At 40.9% G+C, this 17,138-nt stretch overlaps 2 protein-coding genes across 3 annotated transcripts in view; one reads left to right on the plus strand and one right to left on the minus strand.

Annotated features, from left to right (window-relative positions):
• Positions 1–17,138, plus strand: part of LOC139014520 (beta-defensin 115-like) — a 177,750-nt gene that overhangs the window by 22,329 nt on the left and 138,283 nt on the right. The window lies entirely within an intron of this gene.
• DEFB129 (defensin beta 129) lies at positions 13,361–15,783 on the minus strand. The gene is made up of 2 exons (XM_070421477.1): positions 15,726–15,783; positions 13,361–13,797 (listed from the first exon to the last, which is right to left on the minus strand). The coding sequence occupies exons 1-2, from the start codon at positions 15,781–15,783 to the stop codon at positions 13,361–13,363; spliced, it is 495 nt and encodes a 164-aa protein (XP_070277578.1).

Here is a 17,138-nt window from a genome sequence, read left to right on the forward strand (position 1 = left end):
CCCAACAATAATAAAAAATAACTGAAAGATTACATTGTGAACTAGTCATTTCTTAGACATGCATAAGGCATGGTCACTGTTTATTTACAAATTCAGGACAATACAAACTCCACCCAATATGCAGCCATTAAATAGCAATTGTAAGCTTATTGAACAAAACATTATAATTTGAATTTAAGTAGGGAAAGAAATTTCTCAAAGAAGAAAGTTCTAAAGAAAGATTGAACTTGTCCAGAATTAAGAAAATGTATGAGACCATTACATGGGTAAGATCAATAACATAATTTTGGTGAAAATAGCTATTTTTCAAAACAGAAAGTTTAGTGAGAATAGTGGCATTATTTTACATTTTCTCTAATCTCTTTAAAAACCTGGCCAAATAGCTCTGGCTCAGTTGGTTGGAGTGTCGTCCCATACACCAAAAGGTAGGTTTGATTCTCAGTCAGGATACATAACCAGGTTGCAGATTCAATCTCTGAGGTATAGGCAGGAGGTAACCCATTAATATTTCTCTCACATAGATATTTCTCTTTCTCTCTTTCTCTTTCTCTCTCTCCTTCCCTCCCTCCCTCCCTCCCTCCCTCCCTCCCTCCCTTCTTCCCTCCCTCCATTCCTCCCTTTCTCAAATCAATAAAAACATATCCTCAGGTGAGGGTTAAAAAAAAACCAAAAAAAAAAAATACAAAAAAACACCTGGCTAAATAAAAGACATCCGGATTCTCATATCCACTTCTGCATTATAATTGGTTGTGACATCATATGCCATGCAGCCCCTGGAAAATGCACAGGCAGAGGATGAGCGTGAAAATGACAAGTAATGTTTTAGTATTCTTATGAAAATAGTTTTAATTTCATGGGCCCCTTGAAAGTGTTTTTGCAACCCCCAGGAGTTTCCAAACTAGACATAGAAGAGAATTTTTTATTCATAAAGAAGAGAGGTCTGTCTTAAAAACTAGTACAGACATGCTTTTTGGATCATGATATCCATGCTAGTCAGATTCATGCAAGGTCCACCAAGTTTTAAAGGTAATTGTACAAGCAAAAAACACCAACTAGGAGGAAAAGAGACAGTGCAAAATGAAAAGATTCCTCTAGCACTCCAACGCCCTATAGGCAGAAAGCAAGATAAGCAGCTGCAAACACTGGCCATTCTTCTTTCTTATGGGGTGGAGTCACATGCCCAGGGTAAATCCAAGAGCAGAAGTGAAAAAGTGAATTAGGGAATCATTCCTAGGGCATGGAAGTGCTTACTAATCAGAGAACATTCTCTGTCCCCAGAGCACAGGGAACTGTCAGTGTAGGCCTGACTGGATTTAAGAATTATTTTGGACCAGTGACTGTTATGTATGTCCCCGCCTGTTCCCCATCTTCCCCTTTTGAACAGGAGTGTTAATTGTTGCTATTCCATCCCTGTGTCTCCATTGTACTTTGGGTGAGATGTGTGTGTGGGGTGGGCAGATAACTTACTCTTTTAGTTCACAGGTCTCTGGCTCAAGAGGATCAAGTTGAAGGTGTTTCATCTATATTTGGACCCAATTTAGATGATGGGACCTTAGTCTTCAAACCTAAGCCCGAGGTCATGATATGATACGAGTTGGGAGTCATGGGAGGGAGGGAGTATATTTTGTATGAGAGAAAGGTATGAATTATTTGGGGCTAGAAGAAAGAATGCAGACTGTTGGATGGTCTCCACTGAATCCTGTCTCCCAGTTTCCCATCCTTGTGTTGTCACTCCAACATTGAGATCAAGTTCTGGCCCTGATGCCACAGACTCCCACAGTCTCAATGAGATATAGTAGATTTTCTCAAATAAGTGCTTCTTGTATTTGCTGTATATACTTAGGTCTGTTTCCAGAGACTTTAAATGGTTGTTTATAATTCTCCCCCTGCTATAGATGTCCATTAAAATTTTTCCCTTCACTTAAAAATAGATGTATCTAATGCTTTTGTTTCTGTCTCTCCTCCTCTCCATCACTCTCTTCTCAATATGGAGAATTTCAAGTTGCTTAAGGTCATTGAAGCCAGGAATAGAGCAGCAAAAGCCAGAGGCAAGAACTTCATGCCTGAAGGACCAGGGACATGCCTGGGGAGATGCAGTGGGTGGATGGGACAGAGCTACTTGTGTCACTTGCCCAGAGCTCTAATTTAGACTTTAAATGAGATCAAAGTTGGGCAGTGAGCCAGTGATAAAGCAGAAATTCCTGCCATCAGGCAAACAGATTTGGTCAGAGTATCTAATTGGCTATTGCACAAATTTACTGAGTACTTACAGAATACCTGAAAGTCTAGCCCCCATTCTTTGAAAATAAGCTTTCTAGCTACTATTGTTAGCAAGGGTGAGGCAAAACAGGAACAACTGTGCCTGTGATTTTAGTATTTTGGCACAATATATTTTGTCAGTATATATTCAAAGTCTAAAACAAAATTAAACAAAACTATGCTTGCCCTTTGACCCAGAATTAACACATTGAATAAATAGATAAGTTCACAAGGATATAAGTACTATATCCCCTTCTTAGCGTTACTTATAACAAGGGTTTGAAAATCTCAATGTCCATCAATACTTTGCTAATTTATGGTACATTAATTAGAATTTCATGCAGCTTGAAATGATAATAACTGAGGATTTAATGACATAAAAAGCCATCAATGATGTATTAAGTGTAAAAGGAGAGGAAGTATGCATTGTATGATTTAGTCTTTGTTATTTATATATACATATAAAAATTTTTAAAAATTTGGTAGCATAGATACCAAAAATTTTAAGGGTTTTCATCTTTGGGAAAGATTATTTGTGATTTAAAAAATTATATATATATATATTTTATCCTTACCCAAGGATATGTTTTTACTTATTTTTATCTTTTTGAGAGGGAGAGATCGATGCGAGAGAGAAACATCGCTTGGTTTCCTCCTGTACGCGCCCTGACCAGGGATTGAACCCGCAACCTAGGTATGTGCCCTTGATAGGGAAAGGGCACATAGTAAGAATTGAACCACAGTTGTTTTTTTTTTAAAAAAATATTTTTATTGACTTCAGAGAGGAAGGGAGAGGGAGAGAGAGATCGAAACATCAATGATGAGAGAGAATCATTGATCGGCTGCCTCCTACATGCCTCCTACTGGGGATTGAGCCTGCAACTGGGGCATGTGCCCTTCAGTCCGCAGGCCAATGCTCTATCCACTGAGCCAAACCAGCTAGGGCTGAACCACAGCTTTTTAATATTTATTTGCCTTACTAAGTATAGATAACAGGTTTTCTTACAGACCCTGGGAAACTGGAGGATGTGCTGCAAGAAGAAAAACAGGACTGTAAAAAGATTAGATGCCTTGGAGCCCAGATGGGTCTATGACTTAGGAGAAAAAAACCCATATTTTGAAAGTAGACCAAGGACAGGACATGCTTTGACTTGGTTGCTGTGCCCCGACTCTGACCCCCTCCGGGAGTTTGCCTCAGGAATGCTGACCGTTCTCCAGCCCCAGGAACAGGCTGAGCTCTTTGTAACATCATAGAAGATTAGCCACCTTGCTATCAGACTTGGAGCTCCTGGGAGGCCAGACTGCAGACCTTCCCTCCCCTTTCCCTGTTACACTCGCAGCTTGCAGCTGCACGCAGCTATCTTCCCTATGCAATCAGCCAGCTGGCAGAAAAAGGCGGAGCAGAATTTTCAGGATAATCTGAGGCTCTCCCCGTACTGCCGGCATGACTGGAATAAACATTCATATATGATTCAGTCCTGTCTCTGCTTATTTGACTTAAGTAGTGTCAGGCAGCCTCAGACCCGTTTAATGTCCCATATCACCCTGACTGGAAATTGAACCTGCAGCCTTTTGGTGTATGGGACGACGCTCCAGCCAACTGAGCCACCGGGCCAGGGCTGTGGTTTTTATTTTATCGAATACTTTTGTTTAATCTGAATGTTATAAAATGACTATATGTAACTTCATAATCAAAAAAGTCAATTAAGCTATCATGGAGGGAGAACATCTTGTTTAAAAGTTTTGAGATGAATATATGCACAGAGGAATATTTGATTTCTTTTTCTGATGAACACAAAAGATTGATCAGATTCACAGGAATCAGAGATCTATCCCATATTTAGCTTTAGTGATAATTTCAAAGCTAAAAGTAATAATGAAGCACAGGTAAAACATGCACCAGGGTGGGTGTCCATACCACTTCCTGGGTCCTTCCTTACCTCATCAAAATGAGCTGTGGGTTGGAATTAGTGTTAGAACCCTAAGTAATGTCCCAGTGATACGCACATCACTTACAAAGATGGGGCTGTTTCAGTGAGAAACTCCTCTATTTTATTATCTGAAAATTACATAGCTTGATAAACACACGACATCTCCCAAGGAAGCATGGCCTGGAAATCCGTAGTTTCTAGGTTTGTTTATCAGGAACAATTCCGGAGGGAGCAGATGCATCCTGTGAGGAAAAGGCTATGATGCTGGTGACATTAGTGAGTTCTCCAGCTCACTCATGTTTATAAAGGGGATCTGATGGTGTCAACTTTGTTCTTTTCTTTCCTTTTAGAACAGTAGTTCTCAACCTTCTGGCCCTTTAAATACAGTTCCTCATGTTGTGACCCAACCATAAAATTATTTTCGTTGCTACTTCATAACTGTAATGTTGCTACTGTGATGAATCATAATGTAAATATCTGATATGCAGGATGGTCTTAGGCGACCCCTGTGAAAGGGTCGTTCGACCACCAAAGGGGTCGCGACCCACAGGTTGAGAACCGCTGTTTTAGAAGCAATGCTGGTAAAGGGAGAAAATTAAGTATAGGGACTGTTGTCAACCTTTTCTTTCCTTAAAATGAAAGCATTGAGAGGTATTATCACTGAATTTATGACTTATAAAGAGTGCGTGTGTTTTTTCTTTTTAAATATGTTTTTATTGATTTTAGAGAGAGAGGAAGGCAGAGGGGAGAGAGAGAGAAAATCATCGATCAGCTGCTTCCTGCACACACTCTGCCGAGGACTGAACCTGCAGCCTGGGACCAGGAATCAAACCGGCAACCTCTCTGTACACGGGACAATGCCCAACCAACTGAGCCACACGGGCTAGGGCGTGTGTGTGTGTGTGTGTGTGTGTGTGTGTGTGTTTCTTAATTGGAATCTTTTAGTATTTTCATTATCATGGCTCCTACTCTGTACTCTAATTCCATCTGTCCTCAATTCCTTTTACAATGTGGTGGTCAGAAGCAAAGGCAATAATTCGAATGTGAGTAACCAGGTCACTTAACTTTGGCAATTGCAGGAGTTGTGGAAGCCTGTCAGGATAGGCATGCTCACTCCTCCTTCTCCTTACAGTGTCTCCAGCAGATGCAATAATCAAGTCTTCTAGAGCTTCTTCCAAGCCATTGCTAAGATTCTAAGATGAGGTTATTCACATAGATGGCCTTATTTTATATCTGGCACTGGGGTACATGCTCCAAAGCTGTTGCCACTGGGAGTCAAGGTGGCATGGCAACTAAGGGGCTCTGGTGTTAGACAGGCATGGATTTAAGTCCTGGTTCTACTTATCTGTGACCTTCAGCAGTTCAACTTAAACTTCAGTTGTATTAGTTATATAATGTGTATAGGGTTATTGTAAGGACTAAATGAGATAATATATTTAAAGCCCTCAGTGCTATACTTAGCACTCAAAAAGTGCTCTATCACTCTTAAATTGTTGCATTATATAGCTTTTATATAGATCCTCATCAAGGTTGCTATTTTTTTCTTTAATACCCCTTGGTAATGTCATGCATCACTTATTAATTCATTGGGTTGCTTTTGAATTGAATTTCTATTTACTGATCTTGTTCACCAGGATCAATGTTCAATTCCCAGATTCTCTGAGAGTTAGAAGGCATCAGTGGTTAGCCTTGGATATGTGAAATCCAGAGCTATAAGGGATGCTTTATCATAGATGCATAGAATCTCTAAACCCACGGTCCTTTTTCGATTAGCATCAAATGGTACTTTCATTATGATTATTTGTTAGTTTTGGGGATTGTGCTCAAAAGGTGAAATCTGCGGTGGAGGACAGAGAGCAGAAAGCAAAGTGAGCCTTGTTTCCTTTCTTTGCCCAGATTCACCGAAGAGAGGAAGCAGCAGCCCACGGTATCAATTACCCATCATGTAGTTGTTAAGCAAATTGTTCTCACCTAGTAGACATTGCAGCATACTCTCATCATCTTGTCTAATGTTGCTTCCATAATTTGGATCCACAGGGAGCTTGACAATTTTATCAGCCCACAGAATATTACACAGGTTCACAGTGAAGACCTGGTGAAGAGAAAGTTGTTGTACCCTAGTGACTGCTAGTTATAAGCCAGAGGATGCCGCAAGAACTCCAGGAAAATAGTGGAACCTTCCATTTCAGCAGAGTTGTTGTGGATCCAAAGTCTGGGGTTCAGAGAAACAATGGCCTTATCCTGTACACTTAGATGCCAGCTGTGTCTTTTTGAATTTTTGAGGCATATGAGAGTGTTCTCTGGCCTGTGCCTTCAAGATTTTACTGGGGCCAAGAGCAGTCAAAGCTTTTCGGCTGGTCCAGGCCACAGTCCAAGCTACTCTCTCACTCCCACTATTTTTTTGATCTGAGCTATTGAATTGATCATGCTCCCCCATTTGTGACAAACCAGCTAGGGCTCCCCTCCCTCTTGTTCTAAAGAGTTTAATGACTTTATTTTATATGTTCCTTTAAATGTATACTTTCTGCATATATTTTTAGTTATATAAATGGCATTGTAGGTCTGCGTTTTCTTTTTCACTCAGAGCTGTAGTAGTTAAGATCCACTTGCATAGCTATGTGTACGTTGAATCTGTTGCTCCTAACTTATGCGTGGTATTCTAAAATGTGCATCCATATACTTTTACTGATCCAGTACTCCAGAATGGCTATCTAGATTGCCTTAGATTGATATTGGTCTTACCAATTGGGTAAGAATATCTGAGATATATTTATAAGTAGAGTTCTTGGGTCATAAAGATAAGTATCTAATGAATTTGACTAAGTAGTAGCAGATTGTTCGCAAGAAATAGGAACCGTCCATACTTCTTTTTTTTTTTTTTAAAATATATTTTATTGATTTTTTACAGAGAGGAAGGGAGAGAGATAGAGAGTTAGAAACATCGATGAGAGAGAAACATCGACCAGCTGCCTCCTGCACATCTCCTACTGGGGATGTACCCGCAACCCAAGTACATGCCCTTGACCCAAATCGAACCTGGGACCTTTCAGTCTGCAGGCTGACACTCTATCCACTGAGCCAAACCGGTTTCGGCGCGTCCATACTTCTATAAGCAGTATTAGAAAGGTTCCTGTATTCTTACATCTTCCCTAATATGTGCCATTGTGCAGCTTTTATTATTATTATTTTTGAGATTTTACTGAATTTATTGGGGTGACATTGGTTAATAAAATTATATAGTTCTATAATAATCATTTGTATGTTGTATTGTGTGTTCATCACCCCAACTCAATAACCATTTATTCCCCCTTACCCTCTTCTGCCTCCCTTCACCCCCTTTCCTTCTGGTAACCACCATACTGTTGTCTGTGTCTATGTGGTGTGTTTTTGTCTTTGCTTAATACCTTCATGTTTTTTACCCAGCCCCTCAACTGCCTGTGCAGCTTTCTAATTTTACCAATACCATTGTTGTTTTGATTTGCTTTTCTCTGATACCAGTGAATCTCAGCATCCCTTCTTATTTTTTTTGCCTATAAGGGTCAACACAATCCCTATCAAAATTTGAGCAGAACTTTTCAGCAGAAACTGACTAGCTTATCATTTATGTAACAAGGCAAAACATAATACAAACATTATTTATTTATTTATTTATTTAAAATATATTTTTATTGATTTCAGAGAGGAAGGGAGAGGGAGAGAGAGATTGGCTGCTTCCTGCATGCCCTCTACTGGGGATCGAGCCCACAACGTTCGATAATGACTGATTACTATAATCGTGTTGCCTTCATTTCCCTTATGCACCTTATGCGCAGGCACTCCATTTCTCTCTACTGATACTAGCAGCGAATATTTTAGCAGCCAATTGCCACGTCATTAGTCTTGGACTGACTTGTTTGGTGTGCGCAACAGGAAATATTTTGTTTTCGGAGAACAAGAAGAATAGGTTTATTTGCATTACACTTATTAATTTGTGCAGTTATTCAGTTTCTGGTAAGTTAATGTTCAAGAAAAAATATCACTTCTTGTGAAACCAAGATGGTGGCATAGGTAAACACCTGAAATTGCTGCCTCGCACAACCACTTCAAAAATACAACTAAAAGACAAAACGGACATCATCCAGAACCACAGGAAGGCTGGCTGAATGGAAATTCTACAACTAGAAGGAAAGAGAAAAGCACACTGAGACTCAGAGGAGGTGCAGAAGTAAAGTGCAGAGGTATGGAGGCTCGGGCTCGCGCAGAAAGGGGCTGGCAATGGAGGACGCCGGTGTCTTTTGCAATTGGGAGGGAGGCACAAGCTCCCGGAGGCCCTGACTCCATTTCCGGGGGAGTCTCTGTGGACCCAGACTCATACTGGGAGAAACTGGACTGTTTGGCAGCGGGCGGAACTCGATGGTGGCTTTCTCTCAGAGGTGCTTGCAGCGATTACCATGGGACACTGAGACCTGGGGTCTCTTAGGGCAGGACTGAGGATCAGCCATAGCTGTTTGCTCCGCCCTGTTGATTTCCTGAGTCCCCGCCCCACCCAAGCTGCTAGCAGAGGCTTTTGCATATGAATGCCCTGGCCCTTTGAGATCTAAAATTACCTAACAAATGCAACTGGGTCAGAAAGACCCAGAACATCCAAAAGAAGGCCCAAGGCCCCACAGCAGCTTGCATTGCTTCACAGCTGGGCCTCATCTGGGCACCTCCAAAACCCAAACAAGGAAGAGGAACCTGCAGATCTCTCTGTAGCTCCTGCTGGGTAGCCTCAGGCAGAGGCTAAATTAGCACCTCCTTAGATCCAAGAGCCAGTGTACCCAGTGGTCAGATTGGGACCATCCAGATTACAACTCCTCAGATCCATAAGGGACACACTCAGGGGGCAGACTCAGTGAGCACCAAAGCCCCACTGAAGCAAGTCTTGCCCCATAAGGGTGTCTCCAGCACAGAAGTTCTCCCACTGTAGACACAGCTGATTCTCACAGACAACTGGCCTGGAGGTCAATTCCTCCCAGTGATACCTACAACAATCAAGGCTTTGTGTGCAGATAGCCCACAAAGGGGTGCACCAAGAGTGTTCACCCCAGTGGCCCAGTCAGAGCCACTGGGCCCTATAGGACACCTAGCACAGAAAGCCACTCTAACAACACAGGGAAGCATAAAAAATGCGGAGACAAAGAAACAGATCACAAATGACAAAAATAGAGGAAAGCAAACTACTGGATATAGAGTTCAAAACTATGGTTATAAGGTTTTTCAAGAATTTTCTAGAAACCACCGATAAATTTAGTCAGACCCTCGAGGATATGAAAAAGGACCAACTAGAAATTAAGCATACACTGACTGAAATAAAGAATAATATACAGAGATCCAACAGCAGACAAGAGGATCCCAAGAATCGAGTCAAAGATTTGAAATACGAAGAAGTAAAAAACACCCAACCGGAAAAGCAAAAAGCAAAAAGAATCCAAAAATATGAAGATAGTGTAAGGAGCCTCTGGGACAACTTCAAACATACCAACATCCGAATTATCAGGGTGCCAGAAGAAGAGAGAGAGCAAGATATTGAAAACCTATTTGAAGAAATAATGACAGAAAACTTCCCCTACCTGGTGAAAGAAATAGACTTACAAGTCCAGGAAGCGCAGAGAACCCCAAACAAAAGGAAATCAAAGAGGACCACACCAAGACACATCATAATTAAAATGCCAAGGGCAAAAGAGGAAGAGAAAATCTTAAAAGCAGCAAGAGAAAAAAAGTCAGTTACCTACAAGGGAGTACCCATACAATTGTCAGCTGATTTCTCAACAGAAACTATGCAGGCCAGAAGGGAGTGGCAAGAAATATTCAAAGTGATGAATAGCTAGAACCTACAACCAAGATTACTTTATCCAGCAAAGCTATCATTTAAAATTGAAGGTCAGATAAAGAGCTTTACTGATAAGAAAAAGCTAAAGGAGTTCATCACCACCAAACCAGTATTATATGAAATGCTGAAAGGTATTCTTTAAGAAGAGGAATAAGAAAAAGGTAAAGATAAAAATTATGAACAACAAATATCTATCAACAAGTGAATCTAAAAATCAAGTGAATAAAAAATCTGATGAACAGAATAAACTGGTGAATATAATAGAATCAGGGGCATAGAAGGGGAGTGGACTGACAATTCTCAGGGGGAAAGGGGTGTGGCGGGTGTGGGAAGAGACTGGACAAAAATCGTACACCTATGGATGAGGACAGTGGGGGGATAAGGGCAGAGGGTGGGGTGGGAACCGGGTGGAGGGGAGCTATGGGGGGAAAAAAGAGGAACAACTGTAATAATCTGAAAATAAAGATTTATTTAAAAAGAAGAAAATCAATTTTTATTAAAATCTCCTATTATCTTATGTTAATGATTACTCATTTACTAGTATTTCAGCTCTTTGTACTCAGCATGTCTCTATAGTAGTAAACTTGTGTTTCTATGAAAATTGAAGCTTTTTTTTTTTTTGCGGCCCTCATGAACTTAAACCTTGTTTATTTGTCCCGTGTTTGATTTGACATGCTTGCTATAGAGGCAGTGATAATGGGATGTGCATGGGTGTGTAATTTGATTATTCTGGTTTCGAATATTAGCTCTGAGATTTGAAAAATTCAGAGTCACAGCTTCTGAATGCTGCTGTGTGGGGGCAACACTGGATGTGCCAGCGTGAATCCCAATCTCATAGACCCTGAGTAGCAGAGTCTGGGGGTTGCACTAGGATGTGCTAGGGAGAATCCCAAGGGAGAATTTACAGTCACTGTGGGGCTCTCAACGCTTAGAAAAAGGCCCCTCTTTGTCCCTCAGAGGGAAGGCAGGGGTGGGTGGGAAGAGATCAACCAAAGAACTTGTATGCATATATACATCACCCATGGACACAGACAATAGGGTGGTGAAGGCCTGGGGTGAGGGGTGAGGGTGGGCTAAAGGGGTCAATGGGGAAAATAAGGGGACATATGCAATACTTTCAACAATAAACATTAAAAAATAAAATGAAATAAGACTCTTCGAAAAAAATAAAAAGGCAACTCTGTGTTCATCAATAATATTAATGCATAATTTCGAGAGTGGCCAGTTCTGGACTTTGCATAAAAGTATGGCTGTTCCACCTGGTGAATGTAGCTTTTACTCTGGCTGGCCTTGGGCCAAGCTGACATTAGGAGGATCCTACTGAAGTGAAAGGAGAGAGCAGATATCGGAGATATTTGTCACATATTTGTTATGTGACATTTCCCTGAAGGAAGGTATTCCCCAGTATCAATCATCCTGAGAAGAGTTGATGGGTGAGTTCTCTGACAGGAAATGAGGATTCAAAAGGAAGCCTTAAACTTAGGTGAGATAGGCACTTTCTTTTCTTTCTGTAGGTAGACCATGAAGAAAGCACTCCAACTGTGGGAAGGTAGGCTGGACTTTCAAGAGTTTGGCTCGGTTGGAGCGTCATCCCTACCCTTAAAGGTTGCGGGTTCAGTTCTCATCAGGGTACAAACCTAGGTTGCTGGTTCGATCCCTGGTTGGGGTGCATATGGGAGGCAGCTGATGGATGTTTCTCTCTCACATTGATGTTCTCTCTCTCTCTTTCTGTGTATCCCTCTCTCCCTCTTCCTCCCACTCTCTGTGAAATCAATAAAAACATATCCTCGGTGACGATTAAAATAAAAAAGGAGTGTGGCAAATAGCTGGAGCAGGGAGGAAACCTAATGCCCATAAGATATACTTGGGTTCTTCAGGGAACACATAAGTAGCTGGAGTTGAAGTTATTCTCTGCATAGCAACTTTTTTCCTGTTGTACAAAAACGTCTAGGCACATAATTTAAAAAGTTGCACTCTAGTATCACTGTAGGGCATTGTGGGAAAATCTTTGCCTTTCTTGGGGTGACACTATAGTAAAGAACCAGTAGGTTAAGGAAGGATGGCCTTTAAATTGATGGAGGTAATATGTAGCAGAGAATAATACGTTAAAAACTGGAATAGGGACCCATGCCATTATAATTTGGGCAATAAAAGGAAGTGTGACCTGAGATATAAGGAAATGGATTCTGGGGTATAACTTGTCTACATTTCTATTTTATAAATGAATAAATGGATGCTCACATATGGATAAGTGATATGTTCAAGGCGCTCATAGCTAAAAAGTACCAGAACCAGAATGCTAGCCCAGGCGCATCAGACCTGGATTTCTATATTCTTAATTCTATGCTACAGCCCTCAGAAATATGGCTGCCTCCTCTAGGTTAGATCATCCCCTTTACCTAACAATGCTGTAGCTATATGTGTCCCAGAACTCTCCAACCAGGTGCTGTCCAATATGGTAGCCACTAGCCACATGGGACTATTGAGCATGTGAAATGTGGCTAGTATGAATTGAAATGTGCTGTAGACACACTGAGATTTCAAATTCTTAGTGCAAAAAAAGAATTCGAAAAACCCCAATTTTTTTTTATATTGAGTACCTGTGGAAATGACAATGTTTTGGATTTACCACATCAAATCAAATATATTATTAATATGCATTCTACCTATGTCTTTTTACTTTTTAAAATGTGGCTACTAGAAAATGCAAAGTTGGTTTGCATTGTAGTCTGCATTCTGCATCTGCTGGAAGCACCGTTCTACTGTGCCTTCTCTCATATCCCCTCCTCCTTCCTCCATTCCTCCATTGTCTTATCTTAAATGGCTTTGTAAATTAGGTTATGGTCTTTTATGGGGAGTCGACTTGACCCTCCCATATTCCATTTTGCATATGGGCCTTTGCCCCCCCAAATCTATGAACAAAGAAAATATGTCTCTTGATAGTTTCCTTTCCATGGCTCTAAGAAAAGAACACCATGTGAGAACCGTAAGTCCTTGTTACAGAAACTAATCTCGGTCATCCATGGGCCAAATTCAATGGTGCAGTAGTCACTACTCTGAGTGCTTGCTTTCTCCTGGGCATGTAAATGAAAATTCCATCCCTCTCCAACTCTGTCTCCTCTGTGAGGCTCTGCGAGAATAAGATTGTGTAAACTCTAGGTATTTAACCGGTATCTATTGAGTGACTCATGACAGAGGAAACCATTCTGTGTCTTATTTAATAGATAGCAAAGATAGAGAGGAACTTAGTGTTTTAAGGGAAAGACCCACATTCCTTGCTCATCTGCTCCAGCTCCATTTGTGGTATCGGCAGTGTCTACTATGGTGGTGGTGACGGTGGGGAGAAGTCAGTGGCTGAACCTCTGCTTTTCTTGGTATCACCCTTGGTAGAAGTAGCAGGGTATGTAATCTTTCTGAAGATCATGGCGTTGGTGATGGCAGGGTTCACAGCACTGGCATTTGAGATAATGGTAGTGTTGATGTTGGCAAAAGGGCTTTTGATTTTGGGAGAGAGCGATAAAATATATTTTGTTTGTATCACAGCCCTAGAAGTCTTAATAGGTTTTAGCTGTTTTGCAGAGCCCTCTTCATGTCCATGGGGCATTTCATTTTGCAGGTAGTTATTTATCAGTTGAAGTGTTTTTGGTCCAATACAACATTTTTTCTTCTTGCATTTCTGTATCTCTTTTTCATCCACGGTGCAGTGGTTTTTGCATCTCCCCAAACCCATTAAACATTTTTTCCAGCCAAAGAGTTCTGCACAAAGAAAAAACTGGGTTAAGTTAGTAACTAGATATAATCTTAAAGCTGCTGAGGGGGAGAAATCAAGTAAGAGGGAGTTTGTTAATGCTAAGCCTTAAGTGCAGTATTTAGGAGCATTGATGAAGGCCCTGGAAGACCGAGAGAGTCTCTGTACACCTGTGAAACCCAAAATAAATCTCTCTCGTCTCCCCTGAGTTACTTTAAAAATCTAGGGCACACAAAAGAGAGAAGAAAAGGGAATCCAATTATTTGCTTCTGGGTAAGATTTTCGACCTCCAACTTAGTATCTTAGACACTTGAAGGAAGGACATCACTCTCTCTCCGCATGATCCTAGGAAATACCAACAGGAGTAAAATCTGTCATAAAACTAGCCCAAGAAAGAATTTCAAAGAAGAATTAATAGCAGTTTCAGGAGTGCTGGCATCTTGCCAAATGCAGTGGTTTATGACCTTACCCCCCTTGACAACGGCTTGACCTGTGTTTCCTGGGGCATGGAGTTCTGTCATTTTCAGCCTCTCAGGACACTCTGTTCCTCAGAGGTATTAGTTATTATCATAACCTCGCCGCTATCAAGATAATTCCCACATTGTTACCTGGAGCTCTGCATTCCCTGCTCAGTTTAGTACCTCATCTTCATCTGCTGGATGGTCTTTTTTTCCATCCCAATGTCTCACCTTTTTATTTCTGAATCAAGAAAGTTCTTTCTTTCTCATCTTAACAATTCAACTCATAATGTTCACATACATTCCAACGTTGTTTCTCATCAAAGACAAAACAGTAAAATTCGTGTATTTCAAGCAGCTACATTGATTAACCCAATTACACTCAGGTGGAATTTGAGGCTCAAAGTGGCTAAGCTGTTTTACCCAAGATGACACAGTCACGCTTGCTTATGCTACTCTCCTTCTCTTAGGATCCCGAGATAAACACATTAGAAACATCTTGGACTCTTACTTTCCTTTCCCTGACCCGTTGCCAATTATTCCAACTATCTGGATGATTCTTGTATTTTGAAACATGTCTCAATGCTTTGGTTTTCTTGTCAAGTGACAGCGGCCAGTTCTGTTTCAGCCTTTTGCCACAGTGTATTCCTAGATACTCTTATGGGTAACTTGTGGGTTTCCAAGACAAAAAAGACTGAGAGAAGGGATGAAACTATAAAAATCTGAAAAAGTTGAGATGGAGAACATAGACCTATTTACTGGATCTTAAAAGAGATTTTTTTTTTTTTTTTTTTTTTTTTTTTTTAGCATAAGGGTAAGGGTTTCCTCCTTATTACACCAAAGTACAAATTGATAGGAACCTTTGCTTCAAGAGATGTTTTAAATTAGAAATAGAGCAAAGATAAGGGAGACTTGGGCTGAGACCCAGATGATAGCTCTGTCGAGGGTAGGAAGGCAGCTTTGTATGTTGGAGAGTTTCTTTCTTCTTTTTTAAAAATATTTTTATTTATTTCAGAGAGAAATGGAGAGGGAGAGAGAGAGAAACATCAATGATGAGAGAGAATCATTGATCAGCTGCCTCCTGCACACCCACATTGGGTATCGAGCCCACAATCCAGGCATATGCCATGACCAGGAATTGAACTGTGACCTCCTGGTTCATAGATCTACACTCAACCACTGAGCCACGCCAGCCGGGCTGTTGGATAGCTTCTGAGTACACACAACCACCCTAACCCCCAAAAAACACCCTGCTTTTGCTTTAGGGAGCTCCTGATGTGTCCCCATCAGATACAGTCTGTGGTTTGAGCCTATGGGGATGCATGGGGGATGGCACATAACTCATGCAATAGGTAGACTCTACAACCATTTCTTTGGGCAACTCATCTTTCAGCATCTCTTGGGGTTCCCATTGTCATGAACAACTAAGTCCCCGCTTCTTCACACCAACCCCTCTAAAACCCAGGATTCCACATTACCTGTGTTCACCTGTAACTGTAGCATGAGGCTGGCAAAGATAGGAAAAAGGAGCTTCATGGCTGGGTATCAGAGAAGAAGGCTTGGATCTGTGTTGATGATCTTGAGTTCCAGTCTTTATTGGCCTCTTCATGGCCTTGGGCCATGAGCAGTAAAGTGCACCAGAGCTCACAGAAGTTGTGTTTTCTCTGATTCTGTTTGAGAACAACCTTCTCTGAACACTTTATGCAACATATTTCCTGCTCTTGATCCTGGGGGAAATACAAGGCATAAGATGTGAAAGAAGTGCAGGCCCTTTGCATCTCTCTTTCTTAACGTTTGAGCAGGGGATGTATATTTATTTGCTTCACTATTTGTCAGGTAATTATGCCTAACGCACTCAGTGTGTGAGAATCAGAAGAGCAGAAATTGCTTAACCAGGGACTCCTGGAGGATAGAGACTGCCTTTTTTGTACTGATGTCTCCAATGGCCAGCATGGCTACTAAATCAACATAAGAACTCAGTACGTAGCCGAAACCGGTTTGGCTCAGTGGATAGAGCGTCCGCCTGCGGACTGAGGGGTCCCAGGTTCGATTCCGGTCAAGGGCATGTACCTGGTTTGCGGGCACATCCCCAGTGGGAGATGTGCAGGAGGCAGCTGATCAATGTTTCTCTCTCATCGATGTTTCTAACTCTCTATCTCTCTCCCTTCCTCTCTGTAAAAAATCAATAAAATATATTTAAAAAAAAAAGAACTCAGTACGTGTTTGTTAAATGAATTTGTGGGAAGCATCTCTTGGCATAAATTTAACTTATTTTTTTATTGAGATATAATTGACATGTAACATTATATTAGTTTCTAGTGTACACAGAGGTTCAATATTTGTATAAATTGTAGAATGATAACAATGCCTAGTTAACACCCATCACCACACAGTTACAATAGTTTTTTCCTGTGATGAGAACTTTTAAGATGTACTCTCTTAGCAACTTTCAAATAAGTAATATGGTATCATCAACTATAGCCACCCACCTGTAAGTTACATTCACAGAATTTATTTATCTTATAACTGGCCATTTGTGCCTCCTGACCACTTTCATCCATTTTGCCCCCCTCACCTCTGGCAACCACCAATCTTTTCTCTGTATCTATGAGTTTTTCTGTTTTGTTTTTAGGTTCTATGTATAAGTGAGATCATATGATTTTTGTCTTTCTCTGTTTGACTTACATAATTTAGCATAATGCTCTTAAGGTCCATCCATGTTGCAAATGACGTGATTTCTTTCTTTTATGTATGGGGAAAAAATACATATCACATTTTCTTTATCCATTCATCTATCAATGGACACTTAGGTTGCTTTGATGTTTGGCTATCTAAAAACCTGGGTGGTGTTCATCACGACCACCAGAACCGCGACTAAGCGGAAGGAAGTC

The sequence above is a fragment of the Myotis yumanensis genome, unplaced genomic scaffold (genome assembly GCF_028538775.1).
Source record: "Myotis yumanensis isolate MYYU_CA2020_CCGP unplaced genomic scaffold, mMyoYum1.0.hap1 SCAF_7, whole genome shotgun sequence".
Lineage (NCBI taxonomy): Eukaryota > Metazoa > Chordata > Mammalia > Chiroptera > Vespertilionidae > Myotis > Myotis yumanensis.

Bases quoted from the DNA above. Each gene is read 5' to 3' on its own strand.
- DEFB129 (XM_070421477.1), bottom strand. From the start codon at position 15,783: ATGAAGCTCCTTTTTCCTATCTTTGCCAGCCTCATGCTACAGTTACAG. The intron at 13,798-15,725 runs GTAATGTGGAAT...TTCTTTGTGCAG, and splicing joins ACAGTTACAGGTGAACACAG to AACTCTTTGGCTGGAAAAAA.